At 42.0% G+C, this 27172-nt stretch overlaps 1 protein-coding gene and 2 long non-coding RNA genes across 3 annotated transcripts; 1 reads left to right on the top strand and 2 right to left on the bottom strand.

Moving 5' to 3' along the window:
• Positions 1–919: 919 nt before the first annotated feature.
• LOC119888701 lies at positions 920–26772 on the bottom strand. Its single transcript, XR_005441922.1, has 4 exons — positions 26555–26772; positions 25589–25765; positions 1722–1905; positions 920–1621 (listed from the first exon to the last, which is right to left on the bottom strand). It is a non-coding gene; the product is annotated as an uncharacterized LOC119888701 (long non-coding RNA).
• Positions 8943–15211, bottom strand: sox3 (SRY-box transcription factor 3). The gene is made up of 2 exons (XM_038699400.1): positions 15137–15211; positions 8943–11150 (listed from the first exon to the last, which is right to left on the bottom strand). Exon 2 carries the CDS (start codon positions 10566–10568, stop codon positions 9666–9668), a length of 903 nt encoding a protein of 300 aa, XP_038555328.1. The 5' UTR covers positions 10569–11150; positions 15137–15211; the 3' UTR covers positions 8943–9665.
• Positions 12065–15130, top strand: LOC119888702. Its single transcript, XR_005441923.1, has 3 exons — positions 12065–12538; positions 13974–14106; positions 15046–15130. It is a non-coding gene; the product is annotated as an uncharacterized LOC119888702 (long non-coding RNA).
• Positions 26773–27172: the final 400 nt, after the last annotated feature.

Here is a 27172-nt window from a genome sequence, read left to right as displayed (position 1 = left end):
GAAGGGGGGTCAGGGGGTGTTGGCGGGGTGGAGGGTTGGAGGAGGGGATGGGAAAGAGAATGGTCAGTCGGGAGATAAGAGAGGAAGGAACAGAGCCCCCCTACCCTGGTTTAACCTCTACACCCACCCATCCTACCCCTCACTCCGTCTCTGTCCCTACCCCGCAACACCTCTCTGTTTTGCTCGACTGCCCTGCTACACGTGACAGGAGTGCAAACTGTGAGTGGTGCCGCCTGGTGCTACCAGGCCTTCCTGGGTGTGTGTGGAAGGGACAGGGGGCAGGCGTGGCAGAGTGGCCATGCGGCGGGAGCGGACCTTTTCTTCTAAACCAGTAGAGGAGCAGTAATGACTATGAGCTACAGCTGTGCCCACTGAGGCTTGCCCTACCTTGCCCTGCACTGGCCTCTCAACCTCATCTCACCATGCTGCCATGTCTGCTTCTGGCCTCTGCTACTGTTAGTGGAAGCTACAAGGTATCGACAGACAGTATTTTCCCCTCAAAAGAGATAAGAATGGGTCATATGAGGCCTCATGTGATAGTGAAGATCTCAACAGTACAGTATGAGTTATTTACTTCAAAAACAAGATCAAAGTAATGGAAGAATTAGATGAAATAGTCAGAATATATTTAATCAAAGCCAAAGCTTTTCACATTTCTGACACGGAATTACTCCTGTGAAAAATATAATTTACCACTTAAAAAACACATATGCACAGTTAGTTCATTTCATTCATCATCAATTATTATTATTTGCTGTCAACTGACATCAGTTAATTGATTATTACAGCTTTATTCAAATCAGATCATAGGAATGAGGAAATTACATAGACACTATGATCTGGGTGAAAACAAAATTGTACAATTGAGATGGAAGGATAACATAAATATAAAGTTCAAACAAAGTAGAGTGAGGCAAAGTGAGGCAAAGTTTCTGAATATTCAGATTTTATTTTCAAAGCTTCGAACAGACATTACCTATAGTAAAGGCCTAATATTTAAGACCGCTCTAGGTTGTTGTTTTTTTGTCTGTTTTATGTACAGTGCAGCATTTCAAATCAGTACAGTGAGGTGACATAATGTGTGTTTTTGTATATAAGAATTTACAACTGCATATAAAGTATATGTGAATTTGTAGATTAGTTCTTGTAAATGTCACATGGGCGGTGTCTTATGAACCTGATTTGTTTGTCATCCGTTTCACAAACCATAAAAACAGATGTCATTCATTCACTATTTGTTCCCCTCTGTAATTACTGCTGCCACACTGTTTTCATAACCTTTTATTACATCTATATGGTGTTCTACAGCAACATCATTTTCATGTGTGACTATTTCTAAATATATCATTCAGTACTCTGCATTTCTTTGATGATTCTTGAACTGAAAATGTTAACACCAGAATTACGATAGTGCGGGGAAAAAAAGGGAAAAAGAAATAATCCTAGCATCATCATCAAAGTTGTTTGTGGTTTAAATGAGTAAGGTTAAAGGAAGGCCTAAACAGGACACACCATGTGAGTCACAAATACCAGTGATGAAATACCTAACTGTAACTAACTGAAATAATTTTAAAATTTGGCATGCCGGGTCCAAGTGCTGTGTGTGCCTCCATGTTTCCACCTGCAGACATAAAGCCATATGAGTTACCTTCTATACACTATGCTTGCATTATACTGTAGCTCGCTCTCTGTCACGCACACACACATATAAACACACCGACCTGCCTATGTTACTGGAGCTGCTGTGCAGAGAACACACCCTCGGGGACAGGAATAACAGGCCACTCCAGAGCATGAGGACATTTGAGACACAGTGGCACCATACAAGCATGATGACTCTTTAACGTCTCCTTATCTCCATCACTAATCCTCGGCCGCTTCACCGTCAGCTACTGTTTACACCAACTGCCAAAGTCAAGAGTAAAGCAGAAAATGGACTTTCTTAATTGTGAATGACTAAAGTCCACTAGAAAGCCATTGAGGAAGGCCTCTAGTGTGGAGGGAGCCTCATATTGAATATGGATTGAAATTTACATGACAACTTAGGAAAAATGCTTTTTTATTACTCATTCATCCCCTAAATCACTTGGCACCCCCGCTCCTTTCCTCTGCCTGAGCTATTAAATCACCATCTTGACCCTGCGACCTGGGGCCGCAGCCATAAAGAGCCCCCCTGTGGGTCAGAGGACTGATTGTAACATTTGAATATGAAATGGCCTTGGTTGGGCCTGGAAACAGCCCCATGCGCTGAGACACAGGCTGACCCCCAGGAGAGAGGCCTGCCTCAGCAGCCCGGAGGCTCCCTCTTCTCTCAGCGAGGATTTACTTGGACTTGAGAAGGAGGGAGAGGCAGAGAGAAGGCTGAAGTCAGGGTGGAAGGATGAGGAAGGGGGGGTGAAGCGGGGTAGGGGTTGAGCAAGAGTGAGGGAGAGGAGAAAGAGAGAGGGCAGACATTTGAATAAGACAAGAAGCGATTGGTGTTTGCATGACAAAGGAGCCCGCCATCTCCCCTGATTGGTGTCACAGTGCGGCACTAAAGCCATGCAGCCCCCCTGGGGTGGGGTGATGTGTGGAGCACTGGCATGTTTATGCATCCAAGGTGTGATATTAAGGGGGGATAGAGGGGGCCGTCGTCAAGTTTCGGGTTAGAAGTTTGAGCGCATATTCTTAACAGGAGAAAAAGTTTGCATTATTCCGACTATAAATTTACAATTTTAAGTGAAAATCAAGTCCAAAATTTTACTTTTTCTCTATATGCTTGAAACTTTTTTTTAAAAAGTACGGCCAGCTAAAGGTGCTTTAATAGAATAAGAAGCGTTAATGACTAAATCCAGTTTATTACAATTTAGGTCTTGTTTTCACAGTTTTGTGCATTATTTTGTATCAGTTATGATAACACCGTACTAACCAAAGTAATTGCTGAGATCCAGCAGGGCAAGAAACACAGGCATTCAGCCATTCAGACATGTTGTAAACAAGCAATCAAATTATTTAAATCACTTAATATTTGGAGGGAAAAGCAAAAGTGAGTGAACCTGAAATAATGGTAATAAACTGCTATTGCACAGAGAAAATGGGTGCGCAAAACTGCAGTAGGCATGGTAAATCAAAGCTGAACCAAGAGGTCAGTCTGCAAACTTTGATAGATGTTTACAAAGGACAGTTTTGGGTAAAAATCATTCCTGTTCACTGGAATTCACTGTTGTAACTTGGGAGTTTGTTTCCCCGATCTCAGCAATTACACTTGGAGAATTGAATTTTAACTAACTAACAGAAGAAATGGGAAAAGGCATTGCAAAACAACGACATTATCCTTTGAAAGTGGGTAATATTGATAAAAGTCAGCCTTGGAACTGTAAGAGTTCAGTCCAGAGGAAGAGGGTTTACAGCTGTTGCCAAAATAATGCATTATGTCTGTTTCTTCATCTCTCGGTTTCCACCTTGTTTCTGAAAGTAAATAATGGTATACCTCCCCTGTTCCCTACCTGAAGACCACCACCCTCACTGTCTCCTGCTGGGCTGTCAGTGGAGTCGTCAGCTACTGCAGGTGGACCTCTGGCGACACAGAGTCCTGACCATGCATCTCCCTCCTGCACCCACTCCTTGCAACCCCTCCTTCTTAACGTTTGATGGGAACAATGACAATATATGAACACAGATGAGAGAGGATCATGTGAGTAAGCAAATCCAGGGGCTATGAAGGGGATTTCACAGCTCAATAAGTTTGGACAATTTGTTTACAACCCCCATTATTACAGGTCCCTTGGGAGTTGGTGTATGCATAAACATTGATTCATTTTAGATATTGCAGATTAGCCAAGAGTTGGTCCACTCAGGAGAATGATGCAAAAGGTCCTGAAGCGCAAGGAAAAGTACCACAGGGGGTCAAAGAGAGAAGGGATGAGGATGAAGGAAGCGCAAGTGAGAGTTAGCGAGGTCACAAACACACACACACACACACACACACTAACCCCCTACAGACAAAGCCTCCAAAGGCTCATCTGGGCAGTGCTGCTGGCTCTCAGGGACACACCTCCAAGAGAGATGGCCTGACTAACGCTCCATGGCAACTAATCAATAAGTGACAGAGTCAGTCAGAACTGACCCGTAGCCAAGCATGTTTCACCTCCCCCAATGTTCCCAGGGTTACACTCCCATAAACCACACACATACAGATTGGGCTACACTAAAAGTGCCCCCAACCTGACCAGTGCACCCAGGAAAAGAAACTGCTCTAAGTTTGGGTGCATTTCACAACATACCTGTTTTCAACATGTGCAAGGGTGTTTGTTTTTTGTGTGAGTGTGTATTTGTTGGAGGGGGCACACGTGGGTACAGGTTACTTAATGAACACAGCTTCTGACAATAGCGATATGATCAGAGGGCTTCTGACGGAGCAGAGTCACCACACCACCATTGTGTGTCTGTCAATCTGTGTTCCCTCTCACTGTCCTCGACAAACACTAATCAATAACTGTGGCCTAGATGAGAGGCTTAATCTTCCCCCCTGTCACGCCCTTAAGTCCTTATCCCCCCAACTGTGCATTGTCTTGCAGGAGTCCCATACTCACTTGCTGTCCCAAGGCATAGTATATACATTAGCACACATACACTTGGCCCACTTCTTCTAGGCTTCCAAAACAGGTCAGAAGTGGGGTCAGAACTCTAGTTTGGTAACTTAAAAGCAATGCTACATGCTCCAGTGTTCATAGACAAAGTGATGTGTGCTACAGAAAGGGACCATCTGCAGCAGACACACTTTTACACACTAGAAAGTCTTGGTTAGTGTCAGAGCATTCCTTAATGCACATTAGAATCAACCATTTGTATGTAATTGCCCTTACAGGTTATTCAGGAAGAGGCCTCTTAATCCAGTTTTATTCTTAGATGTGTGCTTGTGTATGTGTGGTTTTACACATCTTCCTCTAACTACAATTACAAGCAAAAACAAGTTCAAGTAAACCTCAGCAGCGCTTAGTTGAACAATACGTCAAAAGGATCGCGTCGGAAAAACTCTCTAAACATACAACCCGGGCAGCAAAAAAACAGAATCATTTCAGCTGTTCGTGTGATTTGTATTTGTTTTGTTTGGAACAAAAGAGGCAGTAATCCGGTCTCATATTTGACAAGTCTCATATTCACACACACCTGCTGGGACAAAGTAAACACACCTTCAGAGTCAGACACGTTAATGGATGACCCTCGTATTAAAACCTAAGTCAGGATAAACCCTAAAGCAGGCATGTTGACATGATATGGTAAAAAGACATGCCCATTCCAGGCATGACTGATGGGAAGTCGCCACATCACAGCTAAGTCATGTGCTCAGTATGTACATAGGTCGAACAACATCATGGCCACTATGCCTGGCAGTGTCTCTGCTTCATAGTTGTAATAATTTCAAATAGATTTTTGGTTGAATCGAATAATTTAAACGGTTGGACTAATTCCCAACATGCTTTGTAGCACAGGTATCAGGTGTTTCCATTCAACAGAGATCTCCTGTATCAGATCAAAGCCAAAGTTTTGGCTAATGCAGGAAAAACAAACCTATAAGACGTTATTTTTTCACTTCAAATGTAATTTTGCACCCTAAATGAATTTCTTTACGTACCCAACTCTATAGCAGCTCGGGCGCCTGCAAGTCTAATAAGCCCTTAATTCAGCTAATTTACTTTCAGCTGAGATAAACAAGTAATTCGCTGCTGGGTGGATGCAGTTTCTTGAGTGGCGGCATGCTTGTCTTTGAAGCATTTCCCACTCGGCATTCCTTGTGGTTGTGTAAGGCATGGCGATCCAACCAGAGCTATCATTAATGAGCCATTTGCATCAAGGAACAAGTCTGTTAGCGCTCACATAAGTTCAGGCAAGGAGCTGAAAATTGGGATGTACTTAAAAGAGGAGAGGTATGAAAATGGTCAAATGTGATTTTCTAGTGTCTCTGGTGAGTGCTGTCGGTGAATGAGTGAGTGAGTGGGTGGGTGGGTGAGTGAATGGAAAGGGGATTGAGAGGACAGTGCAGTGGAGAAGGATGGCTCTCAGTGGGTCAGCCCAAAAGCCCTGACCCCCAGGAGGATTTGATGCCATTTTCCCACGCAGGGAGTCGACCTGAGAGGAGCTCGTTAACAACATCTGCCCCAGTTCAGGGAGATTAACCCCACCCCCAACCCCCACACCTCTACACACTCGCACACACACAAACACACCGCTCTGCTGTCAGTCTCAGTACCTCACAAGTCCATCGCTCTGGATAGGCCTGCACAAGCTGGACATGCCACCCTGGGCCCCTCCAGGCTCAGTTCAAATGGCCTCCTGGAGATCCCAGCCACAGCAAATCAATACAGTCTGACTCTGTCATAGGTGCAGTCCCTAACTGCACTCATCCATTCATCCATGACACTCAAACTATGTTGTTGGGTGATGTCTGATCTGTAAAAGGAGGTTCCAGATTTGAGTTTGAGATTACGTGAGAGTTAACAGTATGTTCAGGTGTGTTCCTGCTGAAAGTTGCCCAGCCAGTCGAGCAGGCAAGTTTGTGATGTCACCAACGTCGGTCTGTCAACCAGATTTGTGTAATGACTTTTCCACTCATCATACTGACGTAAAAAGGAGACACTCGAATTCACTCCTGTGTGTTTAACACCATGTTCACATATACTCTGGCAAGACATGCAACTGACAGGGCATGTTCTGACATAATGAGGACAGACACATGGGAAAACAGGATCCACTGAAATATGTCCCAGAGCACTGCCTCTGTTAAGCTGGAGCCTTGCATGAGCTGCACACATACATAGGTGCATGTAGACACAGAGTGTCAGAATCCACTGGGAATCCGCTGAATCCATGTTCTGCAGGGCTATAATTAGGTTAGTTTTTGGAGAGGGGGTTAAACAAACAGGGGCTGTGAGGTCATAGACAGATGGAAGTGGGATATGCCTGCACTTGCTGAGTGGGCACAGCGCTCCACATGACAGGAGAGAGGCCCTCCGGGCACTCAGCAGGGGAAGAGCGAGGGGGATGGGGGTGGTGGGGAGCCCAACTCGGATGGCCTCACTGCCAGAACATTCAAACACAATCAATAACTGCGCGGTCCAGCCACACACCTTTCCCCCAAACACAGATTCTCACTCCTAAATTTCATCAGACATGAACTTTCAGTGCCAATTGCGGCGATCAAAGAGAAGTGACCTTTACTGAACAGATTATTATAAGACATATTTCACTACAGACATGTTAAAACTTTTTTTAACATGTCTGTACAGAAATCTCAACATTTTAGGAGATGGTTAACTGAAAACTTATTGTATTGTGTATTTAACTAAGGAGTTGTGCAGGTGAAAGCCATCTTAAGGTTACATCATTTTCAGAGTTTGATAAATAACTAAAAATCATCACTCTTCATCCCACAGTAAACACATCAGGAGGAGCAGGAAGAGAAAAGCTACTTAATTACAAAAAAATGAGTTGGAAAGTGTGATTAGGTGACGGGTGGCTGCTGGCACGCTAGAATGACTTAAGACCCTGTCAGTGAATGCAGGGAGGTCTGGATAATCTTTCCCTCCACAAAGGTGCGTGGGGCTAATCCAGGGCGCTGTGCTGAGCTGTGGATCAAGTCCTACAGGGAGTGTGGGAAGGCCAGCAGGACCGTCACTGCTTTGGCCCTCTTGGTGGTCAGAGCTTATTTATACTCACTGGTACACTGCCGGCCCATTCTTACACACACATACACACACACACACACACACCTTTGCATTATTACAGTGTCAGCCACAGTGAGCGTTATGAGGGAGGTTAAGTTTATAAATGTGACTCAATCTCAGTATAATTCGTTGAAAATCAAAATCCACTATAGAGGTTATACTTGATCGAGTCATCACTAAATTTTAACAGAACCAACTCGGACTCTACTGTGCTCAGCGATTTCAAAACGTTACCAAATGTAAATGAGCACAACAGAAGTTTCTCTGTGCATATCAGAAATTAGATGAAAGACTAAAGAAAAATCCCTTGTCAACATGCAAAATACTTAATGACTCTTTAAAAAGGCATTTATTACATTTTTCCTATGCCACAACAGAAAGTCACAAGTTTGGCATGTCAGCACTGACAAAAGTAAATTTACAAACCTTTCAAAACAAGTTTCAGGTGGCATCTCTATTTCTTTTAGGGGTATGTGCATTTTGTAAAACATTTTTGAAGTTTACACCACTTTTAAATGTGAAATGACACTTATCCCATTTCTTTATTTGTTTTGAGTGCTATTTATTTTGATTGTTAAATTCAATTCTGAAAAATTACAAAGATTAAACTGAATTCTTGTGCTCAAAATATGAAAAACACATTCAAAGTGAGGCATTAAACACTCAGTCTGTCCAATTAAATACTGAAAAGAGTGAGTGAACTGGGTAAATGTAAGGAAGGAAAGGTATTATAACTGTATGAGGCAAAGACACACGTTTATTTTCAACACCATTTTAAAAAACAACTCAGTCAAAAAAAGATGAAGACCCCTATTTCAATTACAAAACTAATGAGCCTGTATTTTTAACCAGAAATATCTGATACAAATTAAACAGAATTAAGAATTATGTAATATATTTTTAATTTTAAGTGAGGTTTAAAATGATAAACAACCATTAAAACAGTCCAGGAAAGCACATAATTATTTCACTATTTTAAGGCCTGTAAAGTAACTGGAAGATTTAAGAATACTCTGATGGGATGCTAAAGTGAAAAGACCACTGTACCAAAATCTATGTGAAAAAATAACAGATTGCCATTCAGAGTCTGAAGACTTATACATATCACCTATAAAAATAAAAGGTCACCCCTTAATGTTATGCCTCCCAGTAATACAACCTGCACTCTGGAGATTTTTCTGGAGACAATGTCATATACCCAAACTTCATATCACACACATAAGAGACAAGAGTCACAAGTCATGTTTCGTACAAATTTATTCAGCATTTAAGAATAGAGGATGGTCTTAAAATATGTAGAAACGTCAGTTTAAATAAACATTTTCGTTCAGGATAATGAGTAAACATGACAATGTCAAAACCATCACAGAAAATAACATTTTACAAAAACAAATTTGAACATTTTTCACGTGACAAAACATCGGGTTCACAAGCTAAAAAGAAAAAAAAAAGCATCTTACTATAAATAAAACTTGCGTTTGCGACCCGCACAGTCTTAACATTTCATTTTAACCTAGGTCATGAGGGGGAGGAAAAGAAAGACTACAAAAATTTGGACACAGTCGAGACAACTGACATTCTACAAAATGAGTGTAAACATTTATGAACCAACTTTCCATCCAGCTTTTCAGAAACACACCAGCCTCTCGTAATGAGGCCACATGCCTTTTCATAGAGAGAAAATATGGCATTAATTAAAATATAGAAGTCCAACTCTTCTACATAAGTTGATTGCTTATACTTGTGATAAAAAGCCTCTTTGCAATGCAATTTACTCTGATGGGCTCAACGTTCAGTTTCGGTCCATTTAAAGATTCATTTAAAATGGACTCAAAACAACTTTGAGATAAAAACTGTTTTTGAACAAAACTGTTGAACGTTGTTTCGTTAGCAACCAAAAAGTTCAAGTATCCGAAGTACTTTTTTTTTTTTAAAGTCTGAAGTCTTTTCTTTCTGTTGCTTTCAGATGTGGGTGAGAGGTAGCGTCCCATTGACGCCAGTCCCTGCGGTCTGATAGTGCGGATGGACGCTGTGTAACCGGCTGCTCTGCAGGGAGGAATGCTCTGCGCTGTCCCCGCCGGGAGGCAGGTACATGCTTATCATATCCCTCAGGTCCCCCAAACACGCCCGCTGAGAGTGGGACGCGATGGCCGGCGGCGGCGAGCTCGGCTCGGTCTTGCACACGGACGCCATGGAGCTCAGTCCCATGGCGCTGCTGGTCTGCTGCGTGTACGCAGGAGACATGCTGTACGTGGAAGCCGCGTTCATGTAGGTCTGCGCCGAGGACATCATCGGGTACTGGAGACCTGCCATCTCATATCGGTGCATCTGCTGAATCTGGGGGCTGTTCATGCTATGATGCTGAGGGTAGGCCAACTGGTCCTGCATGAGGGAGTACGCACTGTTCGTCCACCCGTTCATGTGCGCATAACCGTCCATCCGCTGCCCCACCGACACAGAGTTGTTGACGGCATTGGCTCCTGGCGCCAACAGTCCCCCGGGCAAAGAATACTTGTCTTTCTTGAGCAAGGTCTTGGTCTTCCTGCGGGGACGGTATTTATAATCCGGATGCTCCTTCATGTGCATAGCGCGTAGACGCTTGGCCTCGTCGATGAATGGCCTCTTTTCAGCATCGGTCAGAAGTTTCCAGTCAGCACCAAGCCGCTTACTGATTTCAGAGTTGTGCATTTTGGGATTTTCTTGTGCCATCTTCCTCCGCTGCCCGCGGGACCAGACCATGAAGGCGTTCATCGGCCGCTTCACCCGCTCCTGGTCGCTGACACTGTTGTTCTTTGCGCCCGGCGCCGAGCCCGAGTTGGACTGCGGGAGCGGGGTCTTGATCTCGGTTTCCATCATGTTATACATTCAGGCGGCTTTTAGTGTTCACCCACAGGCACGGAAAAAAGTTCAAAAAACTGCGCCCGAAGTTTAAGAGGTAGAGATACTGACCAGTCTCATAAGAAGACGGGGGAAAAAGTTGTGCCCAAAGAGGCAAACGTGTCTGCAGGTGCTTCTGGTTTCGCTCCGCTTAAAACTGCTCTGTCCCCCACGGCTCTGAAACAGAAGTCTGTAAACTTGCTCGCCAAGCTCATCGGTTAATAGGCCTAGTGGCCGGACCATGTGATGTAGATTGACAGAATGACAATGAGGAGCAGGCGACCAATCAGCGCTCAGCTCCCATATCCACCGCGTAACCAACCGGTGCACACAGCGCTGTGTTTTGGTTAGGGGAGGAGGGAGTGGTAAAGTTTTAAAACAGCGCAGCTCAACATCAAGAGTGCAAAATGTTAGATTTACAACCTTTATAATCTGAGAATGAAGGTGAGTGGTTAACGGAAAATGCAGCAGATTATTTGTCTTGTTGAAATCATTTTTGACAACAAATGACATCCAAAAATAGGTTATTTGGTAAACTTTCTTCCACATTTGGGACTCAGTTGAATAAAACTGAAAGAGACAAACAGGCAAAAAAAGTTAGTATGAAAGAGAGTATAGGGTGTTTATGTAGTGTATTTGCTGCATGGAATCAAACGTTTCAAGGGATCAGTGTCAATAAATTAATTACAGAGGGGAATCCCAACAGGCCATACCGACCTAAAATGATCGCGAATAGGCTACTTAAAGTAAAAAGTAAAGGGAATACTGGAATAAAACGTGCCCTTGGCAGAGGAAAATAATTTCACATCTACCTGCTGCCAAACATGTCATGTTGCTTTAATTACAATTTCACAAAATATATTTTGCCAACAAAAAAGTTTGGTTTTTTTTAAACAGATGGCCTTAAATATTTTCATGAGCACTTTTTGGGCCAAGTTTTTTCCTCAGGAGTTTTGCAGTCTCCTGAGCTGGGTGAGAATAACTGGACGGTCAAACCTGCGGAGGGGTTCAAATAATTCACTTAACTTCCAATGTTATTTCAGTACTGTGGAAGAATATTCTCCAAATTTAAATGTTGAAATGAAACAGTAAAGCTGAATATTCCACCAGTATAATTTAATAATATTCGGATTAGAGTTTTAAAAAAGCAAATCAATCATCATTATCTCATAAAATTACCTCCATATGTTTTTACCTACAGTAGGACAAGAGTACTGGGTTTCAATTTAATGGCACGTTAATGTGGATGTTTCCGCCGCGTTAAAGGCCCCACAATGCAAAACTTTAATACATCAACGACCTCTTGTGGAGGGGACGGGCTATCTCTGTAATCCCAGCGGAAAAAGTTTAGTAGGGAGACTCTGCTGGCAAACAGGCTCGCTCGGTCATGTGAGTGACTGCTCTCCCTAAAAATAGTCAGCTACATGTTTGCCGACTTCTTTTCTCTCTGCGGTGTTAATGGTTATTAAAATGATTACCGTGGAGTGGCCTTCATTTGCACGTGTCTCCTTACAAACGACCTGAAACGCCGCCTCGCCGTTGAAACCAATTGCTCCAACAGGGCAAACCTCACACCTGCTAATGATCACGAGCGGATCGCCCATCGAAAAACGACTATTAACACCTCAGTATTTAGATGAGCTCTGCAGGGGTCGTTCTGGTATGTGCATCAGAGGGCGTTTCACCTCCCAGAGTCTTTAAAATCGACTGTTGGCCTCCTGCATTATATTTTAAATTCGGGGCAGGTCGTCCAACCGTGGGACATGAGCATACAGACTTATAGGCTATTTTTATGTTGCTTATCGATTATTACCGAGATGTAAACGCAAGCGTCTGTTTGGAAAATAGGTTATTTAGTGACAACAATGAAACATCAGCGTCCCCTATGTTTTAAGGGTTTAATGAGCGCTTCTATTAACCACCGATATCAATCACAAGACTGGAAGTTTCCGTTTTCAGTAAGTAAAATGTCAAGATATCAAAATAGAGTAAGGATATAAAATGTATTTTGCAGCCATTACAGACATGGGTATACTAAAACATGCATAAATAACATAGCCTAACAGTATTATTTATGACTTAAGCACAAATATAAGGCACAAATAGCTGAAAGAAAAGTGATCTGTTGAGTGGAGTCAAAGCCTATAGTCCCCCAACCATATTGTAGTAAATCGGCTGAAAAGAAGACATCACTTCATGAATTTAATTTTCGCGTTCAATGGGGCGTTACAAACAGAGCAGGAGCAATAAAACTAACGTCCAATTAGCAGTCATCTATTCCCGGGGACCAGTTATTTGTTTATCTAGGCAGATCTCAATACTGATCCGCTTGTAATCTTCTTATGGAAATTGACCGGTAGCACAGAGAGAGAGAGAGAGAGAGGGAGAAACACACGAGGAGTGTAACCCGGAGTTTGGTAATGAGGGCCTCTGTGCAGCTAATTTCCTAATTAAGGAACGGAGGACCACCAGCACAGTCTGCTCTGATTCAGACTCAACAAGCCTGACGGCCCAAAGGGACTCTCAGGGCGCGCGGCTGCAGGATACCACTGTTGAATGTTGGGAAAAAATGAGGATGTCCTGATGGGAGGATATAACCTGCAGGCGACCAGCTCAATCTTAGAGAATTTAATGTTAAAAATGTAGCTTGAAAGCAAACTTTCCTCTCACACCGTGGACTACTCAGGAGAAAACAATTGTGTTTACTATTTTTTTCGTTGTCGTTAATTATTAAAATCCGGCCCTTTGTTCAAATTGGACATTTATGTTGACAGCACTAAATCTGGTGAATAAATTTTACAGGAATCACCGAAACGAACGGTTTTTGTTCAAGAAAACGTCTAATTCTTGGCCTTTGGGCCTAGAAAATAAAACAACTCGTAATGTTAGATATATTTGCAAAGAGCTTTATGAGAATTAATATATATTCAGGTCGATTATTTAACACACAAGTCCATTAATCCCTCCTTTGAAACCAGTTCAGCAGACTGCATTTCCGCATCCTTTGCCCGGCTGTCGAGAGCTTTATGGTCAGACCATTTCAATTCATGACGGACAAAATGCGTTCAACTTAAATATTATACAACACGCAGCCCCTGCATGTCTGCCATTCAGCTGCAAATAAGCAGCTGATAATAGCTTGTAATTTATTGCTTTTTTATTGCCCTTGTCTCTTTATAGCCTGCGTTTACAGTTTTTGTTTTTATCATATTTTTGACAATTCCCAAATAGGACAGATGTTTTTCGAAAGTCGCCTCTTTAAAACATTATTTTACGTGTCCATTTCAAACCCCACGACCTCCACAATCAATAACTTTTTTTGTTTCAGCTCAGTGACTGCGGACAAGGCCTTTGAGAAACAGTAATTAACAAATAATGGGTTTTCAATTACAGCCACAATGGAGACTGTCTCATTAAGATTTGCATGATTTTTGGACGAGGAATGCAAATGAAGATGCAATTTACGCACGGTCTGCTGTTCCTATTGTGCCGCCGTGAATAGTTGCGTCCTCCCAGTTCAACACAGGTAAAATAATATTCACGGGTCATTTAAAGGAATAAAAGTGCTGCTATTATCACCTCTTTATTTCACAAAACAGGGCTAGTATTCCTGGTGGTAATTTGACTTATTGACCCATAAGAGTTGTCATTGACAAAAAAAAGATCCTAATAAAAAAATGGAGAAATTTTTACATCGTCGGATCTTTTTTTTGTTTTGTTTTTTTAAACCACTGAACCTGTTTTATATCACCTCTTTGATTTTTTGATTTTTTTTTTTTTTTACAAAGACTCTTTAATAATGGCTCATTAATTTGTGTCAGAAAATTCATAATTGCTAAAAATAAATCCAAAGGCTTCTGCAAAATGCTTTTTCATTCCTGGATGCAGTTTTAGAAAATTCAGACATCAATATTACAAGGTAGTCTTGCAACAGGTAACAGAAGACATACTTTAAATTATACTCACTAATAGCATCTTTCAGGCTATACATGGCAGATCTGTTAGGGACAGGAGTTTCACATAATCTAACCTAAGTTTTTGGTTTACTTTGAAACTTCATTAAACTAATAGATGTTTCTACTGGGATACATAATATGTGAATACTTTTGCACTCTTTTGCAGCAAATATATATTATACAACTAGACCTGAAGATATTTAATTATATTATTTACTCTAACTAAGATTCCTTTAAATTATGTCAAAAAATTTAATAATATTTTACAAAAGATATGTCCAATTTGGTCCAGATAAAAGCTGGCCAAAACCTTAAATTTAATATTCAGGTTAGTTGAAGATGATGTTTAGACTCTTTGACGGCTTTAAGAACGTGTTCACGACAAAGAGGAGACAGGAGAAGAAAGAGTTAAGTCTACTGTACGTGCATCAGTACAGAGAATAAATAGAGGCCAGGCACTGATATTCAAGAGAAATGTGATCTTCTCTGTGTCGCCCACTTTGCCTCAGGTGTTCCATCACAGAACGGCTGTATATGGAGTTTTGTAGTCATCATAAGAGAGGATGGGAAAGGACGAAGCAGGAAGATCAGTAAACTTACCACACGCTGGGATGCAACCCCCGACGATCATCTCTGTGGGCCCATCTGAGGCAGTGGAAGCGCCTACGTTCAGTCATTAGGTGAAGGGACTGTCACTCAAACTTTCAACAAGAACCAAAAACACACACACAAAAGGACAGATGCATCGATTTTCAGGAGAACTTTAGTGGGGTTTTTTTGTGTTGCAAGTTAGTCAGGAGGATTCAAGGCTGATGGAGGACACTGCATTCTTGCCTCCGCTATAGAGTAATTTTTGTGTGTGTGTTACGGTGGTGGGGGAGAAGCAGAGAAGTGATATGTCTGCACTCAACGGCCACCTTGCTCAGCGCTGTGGAATTTAACCATCTTACTTATTGACCTCGGCTAGTAAAACAACATGCAAAAAGCTGTTTGCCTCCTGTAGCTGTCTGTGAAGAATGCTTCAAACTTTAGCCTCTTTTTTCCCTGGCTGGCCAAGCATGTCCTTCCTCATTATGTTCTTGTGTGAGCAAGGCCAAGGCGGCTGACACAGACCCAGTGTAATCTCTTTAACCCGCCACTGTCATGAGCAGACAAGGCGTGACCACCCAACACTCTGCTCCATCTCACTTAGCCAGGGGAATAGTTTTTCACTTCATCACCTCACCCTCTTTGGCTTGTGGCTGCTTATCATCTAGGGATGCACATTTCAAACACATTTGATCAAGTATGCTCAACACATAAGTGCATGCAAAATCGTTCAGTTGGGCACACACACATCCACACCCAAGGGTTAATCATTGTTACAAGACTACTCAATATAATCATGTGCAGCAGTGTGCAGTTAAAAATTCATATACTCACTGACCCTTGGAGTTCCCGTAATTGACACAAGCGTTTTTGCTGTGGTTATTGACTAATGAAGCTAAAAGCAAATTAAATTATATCACAGGAGAGGACATTGGTGGAAGCATTATTAAATGAATATACAATGATTATTAGCTCCTCAAAGTCATTTCTTAGACAAAGACTCTTTACGTTTACTTAACAGATTAGGAGAAACATTCATATTAAAACATTTGGTATATGACGCGTTAAATGAAAAATAAAATACTAAATTACTGTGAATTATAAGCTCCCATCCACTGAAAGCTAATTTCAATTCAGTTTAAATTAAGCAGAAAATTTCGATAAATATGGTTTTGCTTCTGAGCCACTGGGCGAGGCTGGATTAAGCCATCTAGTGTGCAACATGATCACTTCTGTGTTTGCTCAGGAACAAAGTCTGCTGCCTAAACTTCCGCAACTGAAGCTCAGCACCCACTTGAGGCTCTAATCTGTGCAATCTTCATTTATCGTATACACACATCATATTACATCCCATTTGCTGGTTTCAAGGGTTTGCTGTGCAAGTAGTAGCAGTAGTTTTTTTCTGAAAATGATGCACTCTGAAAAATACCAGATGCGGTATGTGTGCAACAAAAGAGAACACAGTTTAAATTAGGCCTCCAGATGCTTTTTTTGCAGCAGCATTAAAGTTATGATATTCTGTCAGCAAGCAGATGCCTGCTGTTTGGTCTATGAATGGCATTATCAAGCACCTCTATATGATGATCATTTTAAATACTGTTATTGCCTAACTGGCTAATTACAGCACTCATTATTTTCCATGTATCTTTTGAATCATTGCCATGTTCAGTTTTTCCAAAAACAATGGAAACTTTCTCCGTTTTTTGTTTGGAAGAAAGTGCTGAATCGTCACGTTTTGCTTTGCGCCATGCCCAAGCAAGCAGCCCTCTTTTGTTTTAGCCATAATTGAGATCCCACTAATCTAGCCCCTTTTAAAAAATGAAACAGTCTCTTTGTCAAACCTTCATTAGTTTCAGATAATATTGTGAGAATGCACAATTAATTTGCAGTGTAACTTTAATTAATTAAATACACCAAATTTTGTAATATGATTAATGCCACCAAGTTGTTATCTGTATTCTCCTCCAAAATGAATATGTAACAGCGATAGAGCTGAGCATTAATTGGGGCTTTAAAGAACCCAAAACTAGGTTAGGTAATTACAAGAGGTAATTTATTAAGCCTTAAATAAAGAAACAAACAAGCATAAATTGATATATAAATCATGAGTACCATTGTGTGGAATCTAGCTGTGATTTGGGAGAAAATGACAAATCTTTGTTGCGTGCAAAGCACTTGATAAAGCAGATAGTGGTCATAAATTTAGTCCCAGTCAAGGTCTCATTAAAAGAGGCATAATTTAATTAAGAGTTAGCCATCGCCCTCTAAATATATTAATTACCTTGAGCATGACGAGATGAGTGCAGTGATTATTGGGTGTTTCATTAGAGTAAGTCTTCTGGGAGAAGAGCAAACTAAGGTGGGAACTGTGACTGTGTTGACAAGATAATGGATGGGCTGGTTTGAGATGAATTTGGTCACCTTGCCTTGGGTTGAGCTCAGAGAGGTGAGACAGAGGACAACACAGGTCCTCGAGAAGGTAGGACGTCTCCACTCGGTTTACTGGGATTGTAACATTTAGAGCTTTCAGGTGAGGTTCACCAAGTCCGTATCCCACTTAAGTAAATTCTTTTACTGCATGAACCAATTATCATATGAGGAATGTGAGACAAAATTATAATGAGGGCATGTTCATTGTAGAGCCAGTTCAGTATAAAGAATCAACATTAAAACATTTGGTGTTCAATGTGACAAATAAATCCAATTTCCAAACCAAATATTTTGAAATTACATATTGGAACTGATTAAGTGGCAATGTGAGAAACACATTTTCCTTTTGATTGAGCTAGAAAGAAATCTATATCCCTCTAAGGCTGTTATTGTTATATTAAATTTTAGTGTCTTATCTCATGTTGTTCTAACCTTTGAATGTGGTGTACAAAATAAAATAATAAAGCGTAAAACTAAGTCAATTCTTAATGTAATTTCTAAACTAAGAGCTACTGCATCTGTTGTCAGCAGCTCAATTGATCGTGGTGCACTAATGACACTTTTCCATTTCGCTTATGTCAACTATCACTCTTTACTAACACATCTAATAAATAAGTGTGCCACCTATTTGTACACGCACACATACAGACCATAGGAGACGACGGCTCATTGCCTCATCGACTGATATGTCAATGAAACTTACAAGATGTTGCCGCTGCATTGGAATGATTTCCAGCCTCGCTCCTTTCCTGGCTGACAGCAGGACAAAGAGCCTAAGCTACTATTATCTGGAAGCAAGCTCTCATTTTTGCTTTCATCTTTCTCTTCACTTACACAAACATAGATGTATGTGCTTGTGCAAACACACAGAGCTCAGCATAAAGTCACCAATGCATCCAGTGTGCATCTCGGACAGGACAAACCCTTAGTATTTTCAGGAGTTTGAACATTGTTACAGTGTTGGCAAATAAAATAGGTGAAGCATGAGTTCAGATTTTTTGAGTCTGTGTCAGTATTTTTTTGCAACAGGATACAAGAGGTGTGACTTTTACATTTTTCATAAGTTAAGCTAATTCTACTGTGTCTAGCCCAACAGGTGACATGACATGTCTTGTTACTTCCACAGGTTAAATCAGACTATGTCTTAACAAATATATGCCTGAACAGAGGCGGTAAACACAACTCACAGAACACAAAGCTCCCTGCACCATCTCCCTGAATGCCCCCTCCCTCTTCTCTCCTCGCTTTACCACTAACCTCCTCCCACTCTGGCCAGAAAATCGAGGACACTCACCAAGCTCTGACTGGTCCCAAGGCTGCTGCTGCTTCCCAATCCTTCTGTTAGACACACCTTCATCAGCTGGCCCAGAAGCAGCAGGACCATGGACTGGAAGATAGCAGTGACATCCACAGCCCAGAGCCTCAGCCCAGACAACCACAGCCATTCAGAGGGGGTTTCCAGCACCACGGCAGCTCCCACTGCAGCCGAGAAATATATCAAGAGCGAGAGTGCCGGGCAGTCACTGGTGTGGTAGTGCACACTGCAGCTGAGCTCTCCCGGCTCTGGGACCCATCTCATTCAGCCAAGATTGCTTCATACAAAAGTTGACAATGCACCAGTGAAAGCCATTGTTGATATTCAACATTTTTTAAATAGCTGAGCAGAATAGACAACATGGCAGGCTGCAAAACTTGGCAAGGGAAACTGACCTGGAGCTTCCCATTTGAAAGGGTTGCCACGCTGGGTGAGAGGAGAGAGGGCTTTTGTGTTTAAAAAAAAAAAAAAAAGGAGGGAGAGCTGGTGTGAAAGAGCTCAAAAAAACAAAACATCTCCCATCCCGGGAGAGCAGAGTACAATGCTTTCTGTGCAGCAGAAAGAGAACAATCACCTTGCATGGTCACAAGCATATACGCATTACCAAGAAAGAGCACAACAATGAAATCAATGCAATCAGATCCACTTTAAGAAGGATATTATATTTCTGACTCTTGAACCGAACAAGGAAGCTCCAGCCCCACATAACACTCTGGTAGAGTTGTCAAAATATAAAGCCGAGAACACGTGTGTCAAACCCAACATTTAGGTCCAACAGTTAAATATTACAACTACCAAAATTTTGTATTTAAACTATGTACTGGCTTGGCTAACGTCCAAAGGAATGTCTTCCAGAGAGCCATCTATTTCTCTAATGTTGCACAGATGAGGATGATACTGCCTGACGCTGTTAATGGTGTTCTGTTTCCCTAATTGTCAAGCTGACAAGCGTGCAGATTGATATGGATATTTAAGAAGCCTTTAAGGTTCCATATGTCAGAGCATCACAGTGCCGCTCGTTCCTCAGAAACTATCAAAACATCTATTGTAGTATGTGTGTGTGTTTGTTTATGTGTGTAAGTGTGCGTGCGTGTGTGTGTGTGTGTGCACATATGGCTGGTAGTCCTGAAGCAGGTCCCGGTGTTGTGTTTTGTGCATACTCATCTCCCCCAGTGTGAGGTAGTAAAATACTCATTCATCAATTATTTAAAAAAATTGTTGGTTAGTTTTATGTCAACTGACTAATTGATTAACCCTATTGGCTTTGCTTACTCCCACATATACCAATGCTGTATAAGTAAAAAAAAGTTTATAAAAAAGTAAAACAATTGCAAAACATTTTTTTCTGACTTTAAACCAAGTGGGTAGAAAAGTACTTAAGTGGTAATTTATCCCTTTGATGAAGGTGACAAAATACAGATGTGACCATAAAGCATTGTCATTACACAAATAAGAGAATATTTTATGTTTTATATGTCTTATGGGCTATGCATAAACAAATTTGGGAGTGCTCTGTAAAAAGTCATTATAGAGCATATAAAGATCCTCTGCATTTAAAAATGTGATAAAACAATGTTAAGTTTACCTTTCAGCTGGGAAAGGGGCTCGGGTTCTCCAAGACAGGATAATTTCAGCACTTACTACTACAGTGTCATATACTAATGTAAAGAGGAGGACTTTAGTAACAAAACTGAAAGCACTGTAGAGACTTTACTTGCTCAAAAAATGCTCTGTGTATATAAATGTGCGTATGTGTGATTACATACATGTGTGTTTGTGTGTGCGAGTGAGAAGCGGGGACACATGGAAACAGGACTGGTCTGGCCCTCATGACATAGGCAGGCTTGGAGTTGGAGACGTGCAATTACACTGATCAAGGAGAAATTACAGCTCTGAGGAGGAAGGCAGGGCCAACATAATCTTATAGGTGTGTCAGTGTTTGGCTGCAAGACAGAGAGAGACAGGGAGAGCAAGAGCGAGAGAGAAGGAACCTGTGGCGTCTTTACTGGAAATCCACGTCAGCGCCACCCATCACACACTATTAGCTGCCATCAAAGCTCTAATTTTACTCTAGCATTACACCCCGCTACCTGCATCCTCCTCCCTCCCCTGCTGGTCTGGATAGCGCAGCCTGGTGGGAAAACGACATTCAATCCGCTGTCCGCCCCATTCAGGCCAAATTGGCAAATGACAGCTCTCCACCTCTCAGATTTCGGGAAGTGAAAGGTACCACCACCACCATCGGCCTGAGCTCCCAAAAGCAGTTGGCGGTGAAGGAGGAGGGGTGAGTGCAGGGGGAGAGTGAGGATCTGTGAGGAAGAGGAGTGGACTGAGGTGGGTTAACAGCCTCCCTTGTCCTCCTCGGTGGTGACGGTGCTGGACGGAGAACACAGAGAAAAGAGAGAAGAATGCCTACTCAGCGGATCAAAGGAACTTCCCTGAGACCAATGGGGAAAGTTGACCTCAATCCCCTGATCGCCCACTTTACCACCCCGGGCCGAGCTGTGCAGGCTGATGAGACGACAACGTTTGCCCTCATGGAGGTCAACAGCAGCGAGAGGGCAGTACACAGAGTGAAATCCATAAGGGTATAGAGACATCCTGACTTGGGTACATTGGCACTTAAAATAAGCTTTTATCAAAATCAAATCAACTGTATCAAAATAAATCCCTCGAGATGTATCATCTCATTTTAAAGGGGTTTATGGCTCTCTTCCAGATGTATTCAAATAAAAATTCTGCAGAAATAAACCATAAAGACAAAAAGCAGTGACATCTTTCGTCTGACGAGCTATGAGCTACATATGGAGGAAAAAAAACACATAAAATATATATATATATGGAACATGTATACAGAAGAAGCAGTCTGCTCAGCACACACGCACAAACAACCAGGTCTTTCATCAGCGTTTTACCATGACACACAGGGAAAAAGACACAGAACATACTGTGTTAGACACTAACTGGCTGCTCGACTGAATGGTACTCTTACTGCTAATTAAGTGCTAATGGCAGTTCCCCCTGCAGAGAATACTAATTAATGTTCCATTCTCCTGCAGGCTTTGCGCGTACTCCACCACGGCCTAATGAGGGGAGGCAGGTACGTCTTCTCCCAGGCTGGGTTAATAAGCTCAACACAGTGGGGTCTAAGTAGAGTGGGCCATACCAGGGGGCTGCTTCCTGTTCCCTAATCTTAACAGACCCCCCTCAGAACACTCACAATGAGCCACGGAGGTAATGAAAGGATTTGTCCCATAAACTCGGAAAATAGGCCAGCTTATGTGTCTCGGTGGATAGCACCTCAAAAGTTTTAGTGTCTGTACTAATGTAAATTAATCAACATGGAGGAAATTGAACAACCAGTACACTTAGAGAACGTGATATTTCTTCGGCTTTCAGACAAAGATATCTGTAAAATAATTGGGGGAAAGGTGTCCATATTTCACAGTAAAGTGTATATAACTCATATATAGCTATTGTATGTACAGATGGGTGACAAATGAAAGGACAAAAGAAGCCCTACAAGTGTCTTAGTATGATGTCAGACCACCACAAGCCTCCAGAACAGCTTCAGTTCTCCTTTGCCAATTCTGTGGAACTCTACTGGAGGAATGAACACCATTCCTTCACAAGATACTTCCTCATTTATATATATGTAGAAAACCTTTTTTAATCAGGTAACATCATTGAGATCAACATCTATTTTGCAAGACATACCAAAAAGTCATAGCTTCAGAGACGGTCAGTGAAATCACTATAATAGATTTGAAGATGAAAGTTTATATTATTTCACTTGGTTTTATGGTGATGGTGGTGGAGAGTATTGTCTTACACATTGCTCCAAAATCTTCCACAGGTGTGAAACTGGGTTGAGATCTGGTGACTGTAAAGGCCGTAGCATTTTATTCACATCATTTTCATACTTACCAACCCATTTGGTTTGCCCGGGTGCACGGAAGCAACTGCATTTGATATGTTTTTCCACTCTTTTATTCATGTTTTTCCTTTAATTTGTCCACCGTCTCTATATACTATTTGTACACAGCAATGCTAAAGTACACAAGTACATGGAAAACTGTTCCTTTTTAAATAAATAAAGATTTTTGACACCGAATACCATGTCATATTGGGTATGCTTTCTTGTGTGTCTTCGTACAGAATTACGACCTAGAAACTGCTGATGTCTCTTAGAAAACAACTTCTATTTTAGCTCCCTGAGAATTTGCACGGCAGAAAAATAAATAAATACATTACCTGTTTGGATGCAGAAAGCCTGGGAATCAGATTCAAAGTGCTGAAGAATGAATGGATGTGTGAGTATGCGGCTGCGTGCATGAGCATAAACATAGATTGAGGATGGTATTGGAATTACCTGAGTGAGATAATGGTGGTGCATTAGATTAACTTTCAGTCCTTAAATGCAACACATTTAGGCAATCTTGTCCCCCAAAAACATGTCAATGTCTGAAAGGCCTCCCTCTCGCTATCAGGAGCCTCTGGTCCCCCACACTGATGCAGCTGGCAAGGCGCTACTGTCGACTGTCAAAACGCAGCGCCAGATCTAGTTATAAAATAATTGAATTTTCATATCAGAGGGGACCAGAGTCCCGGCAGACAATAGGAGTGCTGAGTCCTCTCTGATATTGGCTCAGGCCCTTTGCCATGCGCATGAAATCAGTATGTTAATGTTCCAGGGTTTTCTTTTTTTAAGGGCACTTGTGCTCTCGCAATGTACTACCGATGCGGTTTCAAAAAATTGCAACTATTGATAAGTAGGCAGCCAGCAACCCCCTCGACCCCTCCTCCCACCCAACATGCCCACCCCCGCCTCCCCCCAACACACCGAGGCTCTAGACGTTCTCGCACCCCCATCCTCCCCCATTATTAAAATTGTAATTTATTTTTCTAAATCAGAATGACAGCTTGCTTTCTTTTCTCTGCAGCAGGCAGTGAATCACCGAGCTTTAATTACTTTCGTAACTTCGCTGACCCTGTGAGCGTGCTGCTCTGCCAGAGAAAATGGGACCTCCAACAAAGGCCCTCCACAGCCATAGCCGCCTTCGGTTCATTCAAAATGTGAAAATTTATCAAACTACGGATTTTATAAGATTTTGTTAACATTTCACCTCCTATCTTTTTCACACTCTCCCAAAACACCCCCGCTTGCAACAGTTCTGCACTCTCAATCTCCTGGCCCACCTCCTGAAGAAACTCTGGATAACTAAACAACCTTATTCCACCTCTCCCTCTTTCCTTCTCTCCCTCTCTCTCTCTCTCTCTCTGTGTGTGCTTGTGTTGACTCAAGAAGGTCTCTTCAGGTCAAACAGCCAGAGGTCACACTATTATCAGTAACCCCTTCATATCCAGGCCGTGGCCCCGGCAGCAGGGAGACAGGCAGCACAGGGTCCTGAGGCCACCAAGCACAGATCAACAGGGATCAACGTTACATTTGATCACTTCACAGATCTTTGGCCTGCAGACATCAGGGTCAAGCTTTATTCAGCATAGCCGTCAGAGTCCACCACGCGGCTATCGGCGGCCTTTTCACAAAGGACTCGCTTCAGTGTTTAAAAGCATCCATCACATGGATCATGGCCATGACACTGATGTGTGAGAGAGCTGTGCATGACTTTTAAATCGAACAGGATGAAGGTTTAAGATACTGCCCTGTTCTGCTTTGTTGCTACGAAGTTCAGGCATGTTTCTTGTTTGCCAACAGATCCCTATTTGCTTCACATTATTCCCAGCGCCTGATTTATTAAAGTAGCTAATATGTTGTAATCCCTGCTATCGCTCTCACCTTCACACTGGCACACCTCTGTTTTGGGCTGTGCCACTGTGTGAACCAGGGGTGTGCAGGCACAGTTGGTCTTTTGCTGACTGCCTGATAATTGAATGAGCGATTATCCCTCCCATTAATAGACAATGATACAGAAAGCACTGCCATATGTACGGAATATTAATGAGTGGCTGCAGCGGCCTAGATAAGAAGCGCCATGCAGTTGCTGTAATAGGGGTTAAAACAATTTGCTCCCCACCACCACCCTATCCCTCCTCGCGCACACACACAGACACACACACACACACGCACGCACAAGCGCCCATGCTTTACACTATGCTAATCCTCCATCCTCTCGCCAAGCAAGCTACCACAAACCAACCACCCCCCATGGCCTGGACTTGTGCTTGGAGCTGACCTCAGTGCTGCCAAGGCTGACCCGCCATTGTGCAACAGTGCGAGCAGGGTCACTTGACAACAGAATGGCATGCTAATGATGGGAAGCAGCGGGTGTTTAGTATTTATGTTATGAGACATTTTGCAACAAAAGAAGATGGAGAAAAAAAGAAACATTCAGCCAGATTTTTTTTTTCCTAAAAAGAAAAATAAGTGAAACTAGTGTTGTTTTTATGCAGCTTCCTTGCTTTATCTACCTGTTATAAGTCTTCATCTTCTTGCTGTCAGGAGTAAAGTGTTTTTTTCCTAATATTCAGCTAAAGTGAAGATGCAAGAGCAGCTGGAGCCCACAGTGCCACAAAGGCCTATCCAGCATCACCTCCATCAAATTTCAATAAAGGTTGCAGAGAGTCAGGCAGGTGAAACAGTTGGGGCACACTTCTATATGAATGGCCATGCCAATCAATATCTAACATCTATTAGCATTGGAAAGTAATATTTCCCCTTTTACCTTGCAATAATTGTGCTTAATGTTGTGAAGTACCTTATCATAGGTCTGACGGCAAAAGAAAGGCCAGTTACCATGGCGACTGTGAAAGCCATTGGTCTCCTTTTCAGCAGAATAATGAACTTCTCTCCTCTGTGTGTCACTCTTCCACTCCACTCTCCGCCTCTTCGATTAAATTGAAGTCCACACCTCCTTGAAATCCCTCATCTCTGCCTTATAATTTGCCAAACAAGAGAAAAACACAGAAAAAAAAATGTTCAAGGCTCAACAAATGCATCACTTTAGGCAGAGGCGTAGGTGCATCTCACAATAAGTGTATTTTTTGAAATTTACTAACAGGAATATGTCCTCTTAATTAAAAGTAAATACTTCTGTATGCTACTGCAGTTTACATTTTATTTTCTGACGACAGAATGGTTTAAGATTAGATTTTCCTTGACTCTATTTAGATAGTCGACATAGCTGTGAGATGATAATCACTAAATATGAGACCTGCATTCATCTTCTCGGATTAATAGAACAGACGTTCAAAAAACAAACATTTCAAAATAGGTTAAAAGTCCAATCTTTTTTTTGGTATTTTTAAATGTACCAGCACTGCTCTCCAAAATTGCAAATTTCATTTGAGTCCATCAGCTGCTAGCCGTTTTTTCATGCAGGTGAAGCTTGTCAAAAGTATGAATGTGTGAATCCGATCATTGATTGCACTCTCTATCCACAGTGTCCTTGACTACAGACTGGCCGACGACATCAAATGTTTTTATTCACTAGTGTGTGTGTGTGAGTTTGCAATATGGTCGACTGGGGGGGGGGCAACTAATTGAAGTACGCTAAACCGGGAGAATCAAGACACGTAGAAGCCCATTAAACGGCCAATTAAAGAGCAGTGGTGGTCAATTAGACTGATTTATCTGAGAAACATGTAAATGTGAAACACTTCACAATCATATAAGGCCAGAGCGTTTTTTCAGCACCTCTGTAGGTTGTATGTCATGACCTTACCGTGTTTCGTAGCCTGTGTATGCTACCTTCCTTTGGTCTCCTTTGTCTGTTAGTGCTGAGGGCCAAAAAAGGCAAAGAACATGCTTTAATGACACCGTTTTACAACACGGAAGTGTCATTTCTTTCAAAAAATGTAATCTTCCTGCATAAAGTTATCTGATTACTTTACTTAAGACAGCCCAAATGAGTGGCTGAGCACTCCTGACCTGCTACTGCTGAGTACAACTTCCTGACAAAATCAGACCACAGGGAGGCGCTCGTGAGCTGAAATCACTGGAGGAAATGAGCTACCGTCACCCTTGAGTAAAAGGTGACACTCACAGTGAGGTAAACTGTTGAAAAGTGCGCAGAGTAACAGTCTGAAGCCTTCATTCGATTCATTTTAATTAGTAAAAATTATATCATGTTTTAAACTAGCAGATCTTTGTCAGAGTCACCTTTTATTTGTTTTACATGCTAATAATTGGTGGAATATGATGCTCAAGACGAAGATGCTGGTGGAAGGAACTGTTTGTAGGCCTGCAGATGAAACTTAATGAAAAGAGTTGTATGATGCACTCATGAACTGGTCCCTGCGTTAAGTTGTTAACATTGTATGATGATAAATGCCAGTTTTAG

Source organism: Micropterus salmoides, unplaced genomic scaffold, assembly GCF_014851395.1.
Source record: "Micropterus salmoides isolate LMB-PRFRI ecotype aquatic unplaced genomic scaffold, ASM1485139v1 Ms_hic_scaffold_5, whole genome shotgun sequence".
Classification (NCBI taxonomy): domain Eukaryota; kingdom Metazoa; phylum Chordata; class Actinopteri; order Centrarchiformes; family Centrarchidae; genus Micropterus; species Micropterus salmoides.
This window is presented reverse-complemented; position numbering and strand designations above follow the sequence as displayed.